An 18,163-nucleotide genomic window follows, 5' to 3' on the forward strand; every position below is an offset into this window, starting at 1 on the left:
TACAGACGCTTACCGACAATCATTCTTCCCACGCATAATTCGCGAGTGGAACAGTGTTGGAGGGATCAGGTAGTGGGACCGATAGTACCCTCCGCCACACACCATTAGGTGGCTTGCATAGTATGATGTAGATGTAGCTCCAGCTCCTCAACTGGCATCACACGGGATGAGTGCTCCACACTTGCGAACAGTACTCGGCAGAACCTAACAGTGACTAAACCAATTGCTAACCAAGCCCGACAGCACTTAGGTGATATGACGGGAACCGGTGTTACCACTGCGGCAAGGCCGTTGCACTTTGATATATGGTAGACAACTACAATTATATATGGAACCGCGCGACCGCTACGGTCGCAGGTTCGAATCCTGCCTCGGGCATGGATGTGTGTGATGTCCTTAGGTTAGTTAGGTTTAAGTAGTTCTAAGTTCTAGGGGAATGATGACCTCTGATGTTAAGTCCCATAGTGCTCAGAGCCATTTGAACCATTTGAACAATTATATAAACTAGCTACTGTAATAATATACATTTCGTTGAAGTAGCGTCCACATGATTCTCCTAGTGTGAACCGCGCAATGTATATGATGGGCTTTTTTGCCATTTAAAAATGGCCTTAGACGCAGGTGAGTTTCCCCGTAGCAGAATTCCATATGTCAGATGGGAACTGAAAAAAGCAAAGTGTGCATACAACACCAGAGTTTCATTTATACGGAAAATTTGGAAATTTGTGGTATGTTCTGAAGCACCAAACTGTTGAGGTCATCGGTCCCTAAGCTGACACACTACTTTAGCTAACTTAAACTAACTTACGCTAAAGACAACACACACACACCCATGCCAGAGGGAGCACTCGAACCTCCGACGGGAGCAGCCGCGAGAACCATGCAAGGCTCCCTAGACCGCACGGCTATCCCGCGCGTCATTTACACGACCTCTCAGACATATCACAAGTGTGAGTCCGTACGTGTATCCCAGCTTAGACTTTCGCTGTTCCAGGTGCGCGATGTGCGGCATGAAGTTCGCCCTGGCGCAGCAGCTGGCCCGCCACGTGCGCGACAAGGCGTGCGCGTTCCCCGCGCAGGGCGCTGCTGCAGAGCAGAGCAGCCAGCAGCAGCCGGAAGCAGCGGAGGCGGCGTCGGCCGTGGCAGACGCGGACCCTCCTCAGCAAGTCGCCGAGGAACCTCAGCAGGCCGCAGAGGAGGCGGCCGGGTCTCCGCCTGCCTCCGCCGCAGACCGCGACCCGTTGTCCACGGCAGTCGCTGTCGAGTCCGCGGCATCGGAGGGGCTACTCAAAGAACACGCGTGCAGCCAGTGCCCGTACCGCTGCTCCACGCGGGTCGATCTCTTATTCCACACGGTGAGTAGCCTACCTCTGGCCAGCGTTACTCGACTCTTCTGCCAGCAGTCTCCATGCTAACAATAAATCTGTAAAACTGTCGTGCCTGTCTGCTTGTCTGTTTGAACAGGCTAATCTCCAAAAGTACTAGAGGAACTTTAATGACGTTTTCCACGGTAACTTGAGCATAGCTTCGGGTAGCGTTAGACATTGTTTAAACCAAAATAGGATCACGGAAAAAAGGTATCATAACTGAAAGCTTTATCCATACTACACTGAGGTGAGAAAAGTCATGGGATTGCGATATATCCCGGCCGATGTGGCCGAGCGGTTCTAGCCGCTACAGTCTGGAACCGCGTGACCGCTACGGTCGCAGGTTCGAATCCTGCCACGGCCATGGATGTGTGTGATGTCCTTAGGTTAGTTAGGTTTAAGTAGTTCTAAGTTCTAGGGGACTGATGACCATAGATATTAAGTCCCATAGTGCTCAGAGCCATTTGAACCATTGTTTGAACTTTTTTTTAAATTGCGATATGTACATATACAACTGGCGGTAGTATTGCGTACATGAGACATCAAAGGACAGAGCATTGGCTGAGCTGTCATTTGTAGTCAGTTGGTTCATGTCAAAACGTTTGCGATGTGATTATGACCGCACGATGGGAATTTTAAGGCGGGATGGTAGTTGTAGCTAGACGAATTGGATGTTCCATTTCGGAAATCGTTAGGGAATTCTATATTCCGAGATCCACAGTGTCAAGAGTGTGCTGAGAGCACCAAATTTCAGGCGTTACTTCTCAGCACGGACAACGCAGTGCTCGAAGGCTTTCACTTAACGACCGACAGCAGCGGCGCTTGTGTAGGCTTGTCAGTGCTAACAGGCAAGCAAGACTATGTGAAATAACTGTATAAATCAATGTGGGACTTACGACGAACGTATCCGTTGGGGAACTGTGGCGAAATTCGGTGTTAGTGGGATACGGCAGCAGACGACTGACGCGAGTGTCTTTCGTAACAGCACGACATCGCCTGCAGCTCCTCTCCTGGGCTCATGAGCATATCTGTTAGATCCTAGACTGGGTTACGGGGCTTCCTTATTAAATTAACAGAAATAGTTTTTGTAATACTCAATGTTATGTGAATATAAGTGGGCTTCCTCTCAGGAGTCATATGTCTTATTTTTGAAATTTTATATGATGTCATTGTTCACTGGACATGGAACTCCGTTTTTGTCTTATAACATGTTCATGGATATTGAAATTTTTATTTATGTACTCTACAGACAGTACAACATGATTAGAATATGGACAAGAAAGTTTAACTTCCATGAAAGACTACAGTTCACAGAAAGGCCTTCAGGAAAGACTTCCTAACACTTACATTTATATTAGATGTTGTTTTTTTGGAAATTGTTTACTTACTATTGCATTTTATTTCCTTTCTACTTCGGCTATTACCAGTTATTCTGCTGCCCAAACAGCAAATCTCAAGCACCACATTTAGTGCCTCGTTTCCTAATCTGCTTCCCTCAGCGTGGCTTCATTTAATTCGACTACATTCCATGACCCTTGTTTCACTTTTATTGATGTTCATCTTAAGCCCCTTTTCAAGACACTATCCATCCTGTACAGCTGCTGTTCGAAGACTTTTACATTTTCTGACAAAATTACAGTGTTATCGGCAAAAGTCAAAGTTTTTGTGTATTGTCCCTGAACTTCAATTCGCATTCCAAATTTCTCCTTGGTTTCCTTCACGGCTTGTTCTGTGTACAGACTGAGTGACATCGGCGACAGGCTGCAGCCATGCCCTACTCCATTGTCACCTACTGCTTCCTTTTCATGTCCTTCGACTCTTACAACTGCAATCTGGTTTCTGTACAAGGTGTAAATAATCTTTTGCTCCCTGCATTTTATCCCCGATACCTTGAAAATGTCAACGAATGTAGTTCAGTCAACATTGTCCAAGGCATACTTTACGTCTATGAATGCCACGAAAGTATGTTTGTCGTTCTTCTACTTATCTACTACGATAAGTCGTTGGGTCTGTTATATGTATGTTTTGTCTCATTCTGTGGGTAAATGTATTTTCACTTATATACTTGTCCAGTATTTCCAGTCATACATGATCCGCGACTGGAGTTTCGATAGAACAAGTAGCGTACCTTATTTTAGAATAACGTAAATAAAAATATAGTTATAAAAATTAACTATTTTTATTTTTTTTAATTTGTTTATTTATTTGCTTCAATACATATTTTTCGCACTTCTGTCACTGAATGTCAGTGTTTGGTTCGTTTTAAAATTTTGATGTTTGTTTCTAAATTGTATGTTTGTGTTTAAATAAATAAACAATTACTTTTTTTATTTAAATTTATTCAAGCCGTATATCTCTCAACCCTCCAGTTTACTTTGATCACCCGTAATTCTGTTTCTGAGGGGACGTGAACAGGAACCATAGAGGAAACATTTTTTCAGTTGTTTGGTGGCTTAATCAAACTGCCTTTTAAGCCCCTAGTGCCACCTGTCGGAAGTATTTTTGCCACGATTCGTTACTTTTCTTTGAACTTCCCTAATTCAAAAAAATTTGACAATGTTAATTTCTTCCTTGCTTGCACCTCAGGGAAAGTTAACACTCAACTTTTTGCCCCCAGCGATTCATCTGCTTAATTAGTTATACATTAATAACTCCTGGATCAATTTAATCAATAGCAGTATATTAATTGGTTTTAAATGATGAAGAGAAGAATTAATCTATTCAGTGCATACTTAAATGAACATGTATAAATGCTTATTTTTACTATGATGGACCCCCTGAGATCTCTCTAGCTACCGCAGGGTGTGTGGGTTCCCTTCAGGAGTATGTGTACCCTGTTGTGAAGCACTCGATAAGTTTTACCAGTGAAGGTACAACAGACAGCTTTCACACAGATGAATGAATGAACGGATATCTCGGTCGACTAATAGGCTAAAAAGGGTTACCGTTGAAAGAACGAATATATGGTTCAGTCGACTAAAAGTCTGTAGACTGCTTTCACTTGAAAACAAAAGAATGAATAATTTAGTCAATATGCAAAACTACAGCAGACTGTATTGACCATTGTCATTCGGTCGCTCCCACAGACTATTTTCACTGAAATAACGGATGGCTAAATCAGTCAATACGTAAAACTACAACCGAATGAGTAGCTGCGGTTATGAGGACTTTCGCGACGAAGTCCTTGGATAAAAGTTCTCGGTAAATCTGCCGCCTCCAATTCTAATAAGATCCAAAGCTTTGCATAACTCCCTCTGTCACTATCGTCAGGGGATGCCTGACTTCGTGAAACTGGCGAGGCTCTCATTTTATGCCAAAAAAGACGGCATCTGATTGTCTTAATTATTTAATCATGACGTTTTGAAAATGTCGCTTACTGACGTGGCGCCCTCTTTCTATTAGTCTGGTCCTTACTTTCTATTTTATTTATTTATTTACTTTATGAATCTAGTGTTTCTTCACACATGCTCCCTAATTTTTTTCCTTTTACTTTAAGAAGAATTTTACAGCTTATTTCGTTGAAACTGAAGACGAGTAACCCATGCCGCAGTGCCGAGCAGTTGTATCACGTAACTACATCCTGTTTATTACAGCTTATGTGTGTGATTAACTGCTTTCAGCTGATAGTGGTCTTACATTAACTTCACTTTCTGCCGTATTGCACATCACCTTCAGACTTTTCGTAGCCTCTTTGTCACTAAGACAGGAATTTTCTGAATCCTAAGAAAAAGGAACCTTGTTTAAGAAATCTAACTCTGTGGTTAACTTATTCATAATGTCCAAACTCTTGACTGAAGAGAACTCATCACTTCGCCGCAGAGTGAAAATTTTGCTCTGGCAACATTCATCAGAATGTGGCTAAGCCACGTCTCCGCTGTATCATTTGTTCAAGGAGTGGTAGACCCGCAAGTTTCGCAGGAGAGCTTCTGTGAAGTTTGGACGATAGGAGACGAGGTACCGGCAAAAGTAAAGCTGCGAGTCGTGCTTGGGTTTCTCAGTCGGCTGACAAAATACATGAATGTCGCAGGTGGGCGGTCCCCTAAAACAACGGGGGAGCCTTTTGACAAAGATCCCACACTCCAAAATTTGGAGGTGCCGTTCAATAAGCGGTTTCCGCCGCACAGCGGCAGCTACGTACCGCCGACTACTACACCAGACACGCGCTGTGTTACAGAGCAACAAACTGCGTCGAATTGACATGCTCCTACGAACACGTTACGTCAACACGTCTCAAAAATGAACCCTTTCGCGGACATCCTTTCGTTGACGGTTCCGATGGCCGATACATTTCAAGTAGCATATGGACATTCCGTGCCGGCCAGTGTGGTCGAGCGGTTCTAGGCGCTATAGTCTGGAACCGCCGACCGCTACGGTCGCAGGTTCGAATCCTGCCTCGGCATGTATGTGTGTGATGTTCTTAGGTTAGTTAGGCTTAAGTAGTTCTAAGTTCTAGGGGACTGATGACCTTAGAAGTTAAGTCCCATAGTGCTCAGAGCCATTTGAACCATTTTGGTCATTCCGTGAGCGCCGATCTCTTTTTTGAAGTCTGATACACCACCCTAACACTGCTGCAGCGGGTGGGCGGTATCGTTTAATTCGTGTCTATAACCGTGTGCGAGAGCTGTACCTAAACACTGGGTCGCAGGTGGACCTCTGCACTCGCCGGTCTAACGGGCACCATGATAGCTGAAGTGGCACTGTGCTCTCTAGATCTACCCGTTTCTGTGGAACATGTTTCACCACCACTCACCCAGATCAGAAAGTTCTTGATTGATCTCATTTACTTACCAGCGGACCTTCCGCGGACACGGATACCCAGCACGTAACACTATTATCGCCTTTACTAACAGAAACAACCCATCAATATGGTTGCTCAACGGCACCCCGATGTTGGCTGGAACACGGTGTGACGTACGGCCCAAATGGTTCAAATGGCTCTGAGCACTATGCGACTTAACTTCTGAGGTCATCAGTCTCCTAGAACTTAGAACTACTAAAACCTAACTAACCTAAGGACATCACACACATCCATGCCCGAGGCAGGATTCGAACCTGCGACCGTAGCGGTCGCGCGGTTCCAGACTGACGTACGGCCCACTCGCCTTTCCTACCTACGTCGGTGCGTTCGTTGTGGAATGTGGCTGTGAACGGGAAGTTCGCTACTCGTCAGCGGCTACAGTCCATTCATCTGACGGACGACCCTGTGTGTCTGAGGTGCTCATTCGTTGATTTGAATGCGCACCGCCTGACCTGTGACGCGACTGGCGGCTGCTGGCTGCACACGCCGGCATTACTGTTGCGTAGATTGCCGGAGTCTGTCTCCTCTGATGATATACTGAACCCTGTTAACTGGCTAGAAGGCATGGCCCTCTACTAAATATTTCGTGATGCACACACTAGTTTTGGTCCATGCTGATAAGGACACATGCGGCTTCAGCCGCCACCCGAAGTACAGGACCCACTCCACCAGTTATTTAGGTTCTTTATTCGCGGACCCACGTGTTCATTGGAGCTTTCCAGGCACGAGACGCTGTTACAGAAGAAGATATCTAGAGCACATTGATCCCCTACGGATGGAGTAGGGGGTGAACCCCTACCAACAGACGAGAAGACGGCTCAGACGCTCGTCACGGCAGTCGTGACCGCGGGACAGCCAGGCCTCGGGTGTCAGCCGGTGCCCTACCCACCGTCCTGCTCCAGGAGCGGTTCCCTTTCAAGAAGACAAAACAAACAAGACGAAAACAAAAGTCAGTTAAACGCAATTATGCGGTGACAGAGATCCTGAGTTCGAGTTCGAGTATCGGTCCGGGACACAGTTTTAATCTGCCAGGAAGTTTCATATCAGCCCACACTTCACTGTAGAGTGAAAATTTCATTGTGGAGTATGACAGCAGTCAAGCACGCGCAAAAGCAGTAATAAGCAACGCGTAGTGATGTGATGTAGCCCCTCGGCCACTTCGGCATGGGTTCTTCGTCTTCTGTTCCAATAAAGTAGGTCCTAAAATTCTTCTTAAGACAAAAGGAATGAAGCTAGGGGGTGTGCGTGAAGAAACACGAAATTCGAGAAAATAAGGACCGCGCTAGTGTCAATACAGTGAGTTCGTGCACTCTATCCAGTGTTTGTCAACTGCACGCTTCCACGCATCGCTAAGTGCGTAACTGGTGTCTGTATTAAAGTTTTTATCACAGACTCCTAATAGTCCGGAACACGGGATGTTACGTAAATACAAGATTATGTTTGACTGTACGAGTGTTGCGTGCCCGTGCTTCTAACAACGGAACCTCCCCATCGCACCCCCCTCAGATTTAGATATAAGTTGGCACAGTGGATAGGCCTTGAAAAACTGAACACAGATCAATCGAGTAAACAGGAAGAAGTTGTGTGGAACTATGAAAAAAATAAGCAAAATATACAAACTGAGTAGTCCATGCCGAAGATAAGCAACATCAAGGATAGTGTGAGCTCAGGAGCGCCATGGTCCCGTGGTTAGCGTGAGCAGCTACAGAACGAGAGGTCCTTGGTTCAAGTCTTCCCTCGAGTGAAAAGTTTAATTTTTTACTTTCAGACAATTATTATCTGTCCGTCCGTGCGACCGATGCGAGGTAACTGCGCCGTAGTATGGGGACGCTACACCTAAACAAACATCGAAACACACGACGTCAGTCGACTACAGCGCACAGAAGTATTTCTGCTAACGAGGCTCCCTGGCTGGCAGTTGACTGTTAGCCACTTTGGACGAGAGTGCATTAAATACGTGAGATGTATTCCCTGGGCAATATGAATCCAGCAAATACAGCTCGCGACTTCAATAACAAGGTCAATGAATATTTTCTTGTGGAGGAATCGATTGACCTACGACCTTGCGATCAAATGTTTTCGGTTTCCATTGGAGAGGCACGTCCTTTCGTCTACTAATCGTACAGTTTTGCGGTGCGGTCACAAAACACAGACACTAAACTTATTGCAGTGAACAGAGACGTCAATGAACGAATGGACGGATCATAACTTTGCGAAAATAAAGAAAGTAAACTTTTCACGTGAGGGAAGACTTGAACCAAGGACCTCTGGTTCTGCAGCTGCTCACGCTAACCACGGGACCACGGCGCTCCTGAGCTCACACTGTCCTTGATGTTGCCTATCTTGCGTATGGACTACTCAGTTTGTATATTTTGCTTATTTTTTCATAGTTCCACACAACTTCTTCCTGTTTTCTCGATTGATTTGTGTTCAGTTTTTCAAGGCCTATCCACTGTGCCAACTTATAACTAAATCTGAGAGGGGTGCTATGGGGAGGTTCCCTTGGAAGTATAACTCTGTGATAAAAACAGGAACCACACTGGTGCTACGGTCGCAGGTTCGAATCCTGCCTCGGGCATGGATGTGTGTGATGTCCTTAGGTTAGTTAGGTTTAAGAAGTTCTAAGTCTAGGGGACTGATGACCTCATACGTTAAGTCCCATAGTGCTTGGAGCCATTTGATATGTGGAGACATCGGTTATGAACTGTACAATAGTCAGACATGGCCTCTGTCGACGACGACGGAGGTAGTCGTCGAAAGCTTGGAATTGTATCCGAACTTGACGCGGCTCTCCGCCTGCGCAGGTGCTGCACGGCGCGCCGTCCAAGTCGCAGCTGCAGTGCCCCGAGTGCGGCGCGGTGGTGTCTAAGCGGGCGCTGCGCTCGCACCTGCGCGTGCACACGGGCGAGCGGCCGCTGTGGTGCGCCGACTGCGGCGGCGAGTACCCCAGCCGTGCCGCGCTGCTGGCGCATCAGCAGCGCGCGCACTCCAAGTTCGCGGCCGCCCCGGTCGCGCCGTGCGCCGTCTGCGGCTTCCGCGCCGCCAACGCCGTCACCATGCGACGGCACGCGCGCCTCCACGCGCCCCGACCCAGGAACTTCGTCTGCGCCAAGTGCGGCAAGGCCTTCTACGACAAGTGAGTACGCCAGCTTGGCCGCGGGCATTCATTACAGCATGAAGACCATCAAACTTGTTTGTCAAATTCTTTGTCTGCTATCCACAGGTTTGTCAAACAAGCGCTGACGTATCAAAAATGTTTGTCAAATGTAACCGCGTTTTTGAAGCAGCAGTCGCTAAGTACGAGGGTCACTCCAAAACAAATGCACACTATTTATTCAAAAATCCATCTTTTATTCTACGTGTTTGAAAATTTTAGTGTGTAGATACATCCCTTCTCCACATAATTTCCATCCCTCTCAACTGCCTTACGCCATCTTGGGACCAGCGCCTGTATACCTGCACGGCAAAACTCTGGACCAACCTGTTGGAGCCACTGTTTGGCAGCGTGCACAAGGGAGTCATCTCCAAACCTTGTTCCACGAAGAGAGTCTTTCAGTTTCCCAAAGAGATGATAGTCACATGGAGCCAGGTCAGGACTGTAAGGCAGGTGTTTCAGTGTTGTCCATCCGAGTTTTGTGATCGCTTCCATGGTTTTTTGACTGACATGTGGCCGTGCATAGTCGTGCAACAGCAAAACATCCTGCTTTTGCCGATGTGGTCGAACACGACTCAGTTGAGCTTGAAGTTTCTTCAGTGCCGTCACATATGCATCAGAATTTATGGTGGCTCCAATTGGCATAATGTCCACAAGAAAGAGTTCTTGAGAATCGAAAAACACCGTAGCCATAACTTTTCCAGCTGAAGGAGTAGTTTTGAATTTTTTTTCCTTGGGTGAATTTGCATGATGCCACTCTATTGATTGCCTCTTCGTCTCTGGTGAAAAATGATGGAGCCAAGTTTCATCACCTGTCACAATTCTTCCAAGAAATTCATCTCCACCATTCTTGTACTGTTCGCTGCATACCGTTTTTCTTGTTTCTTTGTGAGCCACTGTCAACATCGTGGGAACCCACCTGGCACAAACCTTTTTTAATGCCATTGTGGTGTCACCGCCAGACACCACACTTGCTAGGTGGTAGCTTAAATCGGCCGCGGTCCATGTAGTACATGTCGGACCCGCGTGTCGCCACTGTGATCGCAGACCTAGCGCCACCACCAAGGCAGGTCTCGTGATACGAGAGTGGACTCGCCCCAGTTGTACGAGAACCTAGCTACCGCCCAGTTGTACGAGAACCTAGCTACCGCCCAGTTGGACGAGAACCTAGCTACAGCCCAGTTGTACGAGAACCTAGCTACCGCCCAGTTGTACGAGAACCTAGCTACCGACCAGATGTACGAAGCCTTTCTCTCTCATTAGCCGAGAGACAGAATAGCCATCAGCTAAGTTAATGGCTACGAACTAGCAAGGCGCCATTTGTATCAGTGCCTATAGCTTTCGAGTATTCAAGAGAGATGTATTCCAAGGACTAATTAAAAGATAAGTAATAAGCATCTACATACTTTTCTTCTTATTCATTTATAAGTTCTCATGTTCCAGACTTCACGCCCGTCTGCTTTAGCCGTGCGTGCCCTATCGGCTACAGCGTTAGTGTAGCTTGCATTTTCAGCCATCAACTTCACGGTGTCGGCCCAGCTACCGACACAACATTTATTGGCGACGAGCAAAAGAGTTTGTATTAATTCGTTTGCAACATTGGCGACGATTTAAAGTGTTCTGATTGCTTACATTTAATTGTGCCATGGCTTCGCCACATTCTCCAGATGTACTGTCCGAATTTTATCGCTTGCAGAATCAGCAGACGCAGGCGTTACTGGATGCCCTTGGACAGCTCGTCCAGGGTCAACGTACCATTCAAACCGATGCGGCCGCCGCCGCTTCTTCGCTACCGCTGCCACTACACGCTGTTGCACCTCCCTTTCGAAAATGGTTCAAATGGCTCTGAGCACTATGGGACTTAACATCTATGGTCATCAGTCCCCTAGAACTTAGAACTACTTAAACCTAACTAACCTAAGGACAGCACACAACACCCAGCCATCACGAGGCAGAGAAAATCCCTGACCCCGCCGGGAATCGAACCCGGGAACCCGGGCGTGGGAAGCGAGAATGCTCCCGCACGACCACGAGATGCTCCTCCCTTTCGACCATACGTGGCAGCCGATGAGACCTGGCACGAGTGGTCGCGCCAGTTCAACTTTCACCTCGCTGCCTACAGAATTCAAGGTAATGAGCGGCAGCCGTTTTTGCTTTCTTGTGTCGGTGTGTCCACATACCGTGTGATAGTGAAATTGTTTCCCCGACGCGACGTAGCAACTCTGTCCTACGAGGAAATTTTGTCTGCATTAGATGCCTATTTCAAAGAAACAGTTAATGTGGTTGCAAAACGGTATACGTTCTTTCGTACAAAACGTACGGCCGGTCAAACTAATAGGGAGTGGGTAGCAACATTGCAAGGACTTACTAGGGACTGTGCTTTTGAATGTGACTGTGGTCTTTCTTATTCAGATACAATGGTGCGTGATGCAATTGCACAGAACGTTTCTGATGTTCGCATACGGGAGCAAATTTTGAAACTAGTTAATCCCTCCCTTCAACAAGTGATAGACATATTGGATAGACAGGACACACTTGACTGTGCTCAGGACTCTTTTGAAACTTCGCCAACCGTGTGTAACATTAACCGGCCCGCTGGACGCGCTGCGCGGCCCGGTAACCGGGCCTTGCGCACGTCGACACAGCAACCGCCGCGTGCTAAGCCAGGTGTGCCGCGCCAGCCCACAAATGCAGTGAAATCATGCCCGCGGTGTGCTACTAGACATTCGCGTGAACATTGCCCGTCACGCCAAGCTATTTGCTTTTTCTGCAATAAGAAAGGACATGTTCAAAGTGTTTGCCAGAAAAAGCTCAGATCAGACAATCACAATCATTCCAGGCCCTTTGCTTCGCGCCGGAATCGAACCAAGGACACTCAGGCTCGTGGACCTTCGCCTATGGACATTCATGTCGTTAATTCCGCTTCGTCCAGTGCCACTTTCTCTAACAGTGACTGTGTTCGTCCCACAAAAACTGTGCGTCGACGTCGCCGGAAATCACGTCAATTAGCAAGTGATTCTGTACCAGTGTCTATTCAACTTGCACAAAACAGTCGCTTTTGTCGTCAGCAGGACAATAAACTTTTTGTGGACTTAGACTTTGAAGGCAAAGTGATACCATTCCAGCTCGATACCGGAGCTGCAGTTTCATTGCTCAATCATGACACGTACAAACAACTGGGCAAACCTCCGTTGCGTTCCGCAAATGTTAAGCTAACTACATATTCCGGACAGAAAATTCCTGTGTTAGGACAGTGCAGCCTTCTTGCAACATACAAGGGACAAACAAAACTTGTGTCATTTTACGTTCTTCGTTCTTCTTCTGCAGTGAATTTGTTTGGTCTAGACTTGTTTCAGTTGTTTAACATGTCTATTGTAAATCAGGTCCTATCAGTGAATCAGACTGTGCCTACAGACAGTGTTTCTCGGCTGTGTGACGAATTTGCAGACATTTTTGCACCGGGCTTAGGTTGCGCTAAAAACTATGAAGCACATTTAGAACTGAAGGTAAACGCGCAACCGAAATTTTTCAGGGCGCGCAATGTTCCCCACGCATTGCGTGATGAGGTCGCAAGAACGTTACACGATCTCGAATCACAGGGTGTAATTGAACGTGTGCAAGCTTCACTCTGGGCCTCACCCTTAGTAATTTTGCCAAAACCTTCCGGAAAATTGAGACTTTGCGTGGACTTCAAGGCCACAGTGAATCCGCAGCTAGTGACTGCTACTTTTCCTTTGCCCCGCCCGGAAGATCTTTTTGCTAAACTGTGCCCGGGAAAATATTTTTCAAAGTTGGACCTAGCCGATGCGTACTTGCAAATACCGGTGGACGACGAATCCCAGCGCGTATTGGTGGTTAACACGCATCTTGGATTGTACCGCTTCAAAAGACTGCCATTCGGGTGTGCATCCGCCCCTGCCTTGTTTCAGCAATATTTACAAACTATTTGTGCGTCGGTCCCTACTGCAGCAAACTATCTGGATGATATAGTGATCTCCGGACAGACAGAAGAAGATCATCTTGCGAACTTACGAACATTATTTCAGGTCTTGCGGCACAATGGTCTTCGCTTGAGGAAGGACAAATGTGTGTTTTTTGCTCGTGACTTACCATACCTGGGACATGTCATTAATGCCCAAGGCATACATCCGAGTCCAGAGCACCTCCGTGCCATACAAGAATTGCCTTCCCCTCAAAATGTGAAACAGCTACAGAGTGTGTTGGGTAAAATTAATTATTATCATCGCTTTCTGCGCAATGCCTCTTCTATTTCAGCTCCGCTTCATCGCTTACGCCGTAAAGGTGTTCCGTTCGTCTGGACGACGGAATGTGAACGCGCCTTTCGCCAGTTGAAATCGGCGTTGCTTTCTAATACTTGCCTTACGCCATTCGATCCCCAGAAACCCCTTTTGTTGATGGTAGATGCATCGGATTTCGGGATCGGTGCTGTGCTTGCGCACAAAGTTGGCTCCCATGATCGCCCTATTGCCTTTGCGTCCAAATTGCTCTCGTCTGCGCAAAGAAATTATTCACAGATAGAGAAAGAAGCTTTGGCTCTCGTGTTTGGTGTTACTAAGTTCCATGATTTCTTGTATGGTCGTCACTTTACCATCATCACAGACCACAAACCTTTGACATCGCTTTTTCATCCGACCAAGCCTGTACCTCCACGTACAGCGCAGAAATTCATTCGCTGGTCTATTTTCCTCTCGCAGTACCGCTACGATATCTTGTATCGGTCCACTGCTAAGCACGGAAACGCCGATGCGTTGTCCCGTTTGCCTGTTGCTGAGGATAAAGCATTCGATTCTTCCGAACTTGCTTGCATGTTCATTGATTCGGAAACCGATGAAGTGGTCGAATCGTTTCCGATTGATTTTCGTCGTGTCGCTACAGCCACAGCTGCTGACCCTGTCCTTGCTACTGTTTTACGTTTTGTTGCTACGCAATGGCCTTTGTCAAAGTCTCGGATCGAGGATCCGTTGGTTCGCCGATTTTTTGCTCACAAGGAGAGACTTTTTGTTCGACGTGGTGTTTTGTTGTTGCGTTCTGATAATGATCAGTCCAGAGTCGTGGTCCCACGTTCGTTACAGTCCTCTGTTTTACGGCTTCTTCACCAAGGACATTGGGGTATAGTGCGAACGAAACAACTTGCTCGTCAGCACTGTACTTGGTTCGGAATCGATGCTGCGATTACGAATATGTGTTCTTCGTGCCCGGCGTGTGCCGAACAACAGTCCGCACCGCCGCGGAAAGTCTTTGCGTGGCCACAAGCCACTTCCCCTTGGCAACGCTTGCACATTGATTTTGCTGGTCCATTCTGGAATGCTCGATGGTTGGTTCTGGTCGACGCCTTCAGTAATTTTCCTTTTGTTGTCCGGATGTCTTCCACGACGTCCTCCGCCACCATCCAAGCGTTGTCTGCTATCTTTTGCATTGAAGGTCTTCCGCAGACTATTGTTTCCGACAATGGCCCACAATTCATGTCCGCAGAATTTCAGTCATTCTGCCAGGCCAATGGTATTCAACATCTGACATCCGCGCCGTTTTCGCCTCAGTCCAACGGTGCCGCTGAACGATTGGTCCGGACTTTCAAGTCACAGATGTTGAAATTGAAAGAGTCGCATTCTCGGGAGGACGCATTGTTGCTCTTTTTGTCTTCGTATCGCTCTCAGCCCCGAGATGGTCGCTCGCCGGCTGAGTTGCTCCACGGTCGTCCTCATCGCACCTTGATGTCTTTGCTGCATCCGCCGCATCAGGTTCCTGTGCAGCGGCAGACTCCTGCTTTTGCTCCAGGCGACGTTGTATTTTATCGCAACTATCGAGGTTCACGGCGTTGGCTCGCAGGGCGCATTCTTCGCTGCCTCGGCCGCGCGATGTATTTGGTTTTGGGGGCCTCTGGTGAGGTGCGTCGGCATCTCAATCAGCTGCGCCTCTGTCGTCGCTCGGGTTCTGCCGCTCCCCGTCTGCTTTCAGCGACGGTGCCGTCCGGTCAGCGCCCTGGGGACCCATCTACTGGCTCGCCTCATCCCCAGGTGTTACCGACGATGCCTTCCATTTTGCCCCGTGGCGACGCGCCGCCGCCGCCGCCGCAGCAGCAGCAGCAGCAGCCGCCGCCGCCGCCGCTTGTTCTCCCGCCGGCGCCGCCCGCATTCGACGCTTCGTTGCAGCCGCCACGCGCCTCCCAGGGTCACGCGCCGCCTATCGCTTCCCGTGACCAGCTGTCCTCCGCCATGGAACTCCCGCCCGCTCCGGACCACATGACGTCATCGCGCGTCGGCTACCCCGACGCAATGGAGGTTGACCCTTCGGTCCCTCCTGTCTCTTTACGGGCGCATACACCGCATGTTGACGTGCACCCTGGACTAGTTTTGCAGGCGTTTCCTAGCTCCCCTCGGACCGAATGGCCGGGTGCGGGTGGCACAGCCTCGCCTGTTGTTAGGCTCCCCACCTCATCGCATACGTCAACATGTGGTCCTCCCCACGGCGGGCGGAAGCCTTATCACACGACCGTTCGCCGATTTGCGGGGGAGGAATGTGGTGTCACCGCCAGACACCACACTTGCTAGGTGGTAGCTTAAATCGGCCGCGGTCCATGTAGTACATGTCGGACCCGCGTGTCGCCACTGTGATCGCAGACCTAGCGCCACCACCAAGGCAGGTCTCGTGATACGACAGTGGACTCGCCCCAGTTGTACGAGAACCTAGCTACCGCCCAGTTGTACGAGAACCTAGCTACCGCCCAGTTGGACGAGAACCTAGCTACAGCCCAGTTGTACGAGAACCTAGCTACCGCCCAGTTGTACGAGAACCTAGCTACCGACCAGATGTACGAAGCCTTTCTCTCTCATTAGCCGAGAGACAGAATAGCCATCAGCTAAGTTAATGGCTACGAACTAGCAAGGCGCCATTTGTATCAGTGCCTATAGCTTTCGAGTATTCAAGAGAGATGTATTCCAAGGACTAATTAAAAGATAAGTAATAAGCATCTACATACTTTTCTTCTTATTCATTTATAAGTTCTCATGTTCCAGACTTCACGCCCGTCTGCTTTAGCCGTGCGTGCCCTATCGGCTACAGCGTTAGTGTAGCTTGCATTTTCAGCCATCAACTTCACGGTGTCGGCCCAGCTACCGACACAACAGCCATCACTTTCAATATTCTGCAAACACTTCCTTACCCTATCCCAACGTAGCGTGGCAATTCGTTTACTGTGATGCGTCTGTCAGCTGTCACCAATTCGTTAACTCTCTGCACATTGTCTGGAGTGTGTGCAGTAGGAGGCCTGCCGCTGCGAGGACAATCATCAATATTGCCGTGCCCGCTTTCATCACGTAACCTGCTTGTCCATCGACTAACTGTACTGCGATCGGCAGCAGCATCTCCATACACCTTTTTCAACCTCTTGTGGATGTTTCTCACTGCCTCGTTTTCACAGCACAGGAATTCTATGACAGCACGTTGTTTCTGACGAATGTCAAGTGTAGCAGCCATCTTGAAGACATGCTGTGACGGCACCACTCACGGGAACAGGTTGAACTAAGTTTTAAAACAAGCGGGAAGGATTTATCTACACACTGTAAAACTTTCACACATGCAAAATGAAAACTGTATTTTTACAAAAATAGTGTGCATTTCTTTTGGAGTGACCCTCTTATTTCGACCAGACTTGTGCTGTGCCAAAACTACTCGTCAGTAGTTTTAGTACCCTACACAAATGACGTAGTAAATGGTAGGATTACCGGTAGTATTGGTACAATGGTTGGAAAAGAAATATAAACGAACACGTATGATAGAACATGGGTGCCGATGACTTCTCATTCTCTTTTTGTTTTTTTTTCTGCTTTTTTTTGGTTGTTTGTTTTCATGTAATTAGAACTGCACATCTTTCAGTGTTAGTTCATTGTGTATCTTACATCCTTAAAGAATATAAATTGCATTTTAAACCTAATAAAAATTAGGTGATCACCTAACATCTACGCTTTTGTGCAACCAAAGCAATTACTTTTGATGCATGTACTGTTTACATGCACAAACATAAGAGGATAAATATTTATTGTTATTTCGTACTCAATAGAATGTTCTCGTCACTATGAAAAGCAAGAGTTGATAAATGCAAAAGCTTTGTATCAATAACAGAAACATTAGTTCGTCGAAATATTGAAGCGATGTTTGATATATTTTGGTTTTGCGTCCTTTTTTAATTTTGTTGTTGAGGAAATTGCGTTTTTTCTAGCGCTACATGATAATTTGTATCTTTTTTTCCTTATTTTTACTACAACATCCCTCTGTTTCATATTACGAATCAACAATTTTCGTATAAAATCTGTATCAAACCTTGATAGTTTCAGTTTCGCTAAAAATTCTCTTCATTCTTCAATAACAGACATTAGGTTACGTTTTCAGAACAAAAATGTTCCGTTGGTTACTTGGCCCTTTGCATATTCTCACTCAGTTTCTAGACTGTTCACCACTTTCAGCTTTTGGCGAACTCTAGTAAGAGACTGGTCGCATACAAACCGATCGTTATGACGTAGCGCCTGATAGGTACGCAACACACTCAGCGCACAGGTAACACAATACGACCTTAACTGACCGAAGCTACTAGGAAAGCTATCATACACTCCTGGAAATGGAAAAAAGAACACATTGACACCGGTGTGTCAGACCCACCATACTTGCTCCGGACACTGCGAGAGGGCTGTACAAGCAATGATCACACGCACGGCACAGCGGACACACCAGGAACCGCGGTGTTGGCCGTCGAATGGCGCTAGCTGCGCAGCATTTGTGCACCGCCGCCGTCAGTGTCAGCCAGTTTGCCGTGGCATACGGAGCTCCATC

General features: G+C 47.4%; 1 protein-coding gene across 1 annotated transcript in view; it reads left to right on the plus strand.

The window, feature by feature from the left end:
* The window catches only part of LOC126464665 (zinc finger protein 236), an 864,481-nt gene that overhangs the window by 436,807 nt on the left and 409,511 nt on the right, over positions 1 to 18,163 (plus strand). The window contains exons 9-10 of the mRNA XM_050096252.1: positions 995 to 1,355; positions 8,970 to 9,301. Coding sequence (XP_049952209.1) covers positions 995 to 1,355; positions 8,970 to 9,301 — 693 coding nt within the window. The remainder of the gene's footprint in view (positions 1 to 994; positions 1,356 to 8,969; positions 9,302 to 18,163) is intronic.

The sequence above is a fragment of the Schistocerca serialis genome, chromosome 1, assembly GCF_023864345.2.
Source record: "Schistocerca serialis cubense isolate TAMUIC-IGC-003099 chromosome 1, iqSchSeri2.2, whole genome shotgun sequence".
NCBI lineage: Eukaryota > Metazoa > Arthropoda > Insecta > Orthoptera > Acrididae > Schistocerca > Schistocerca serialis.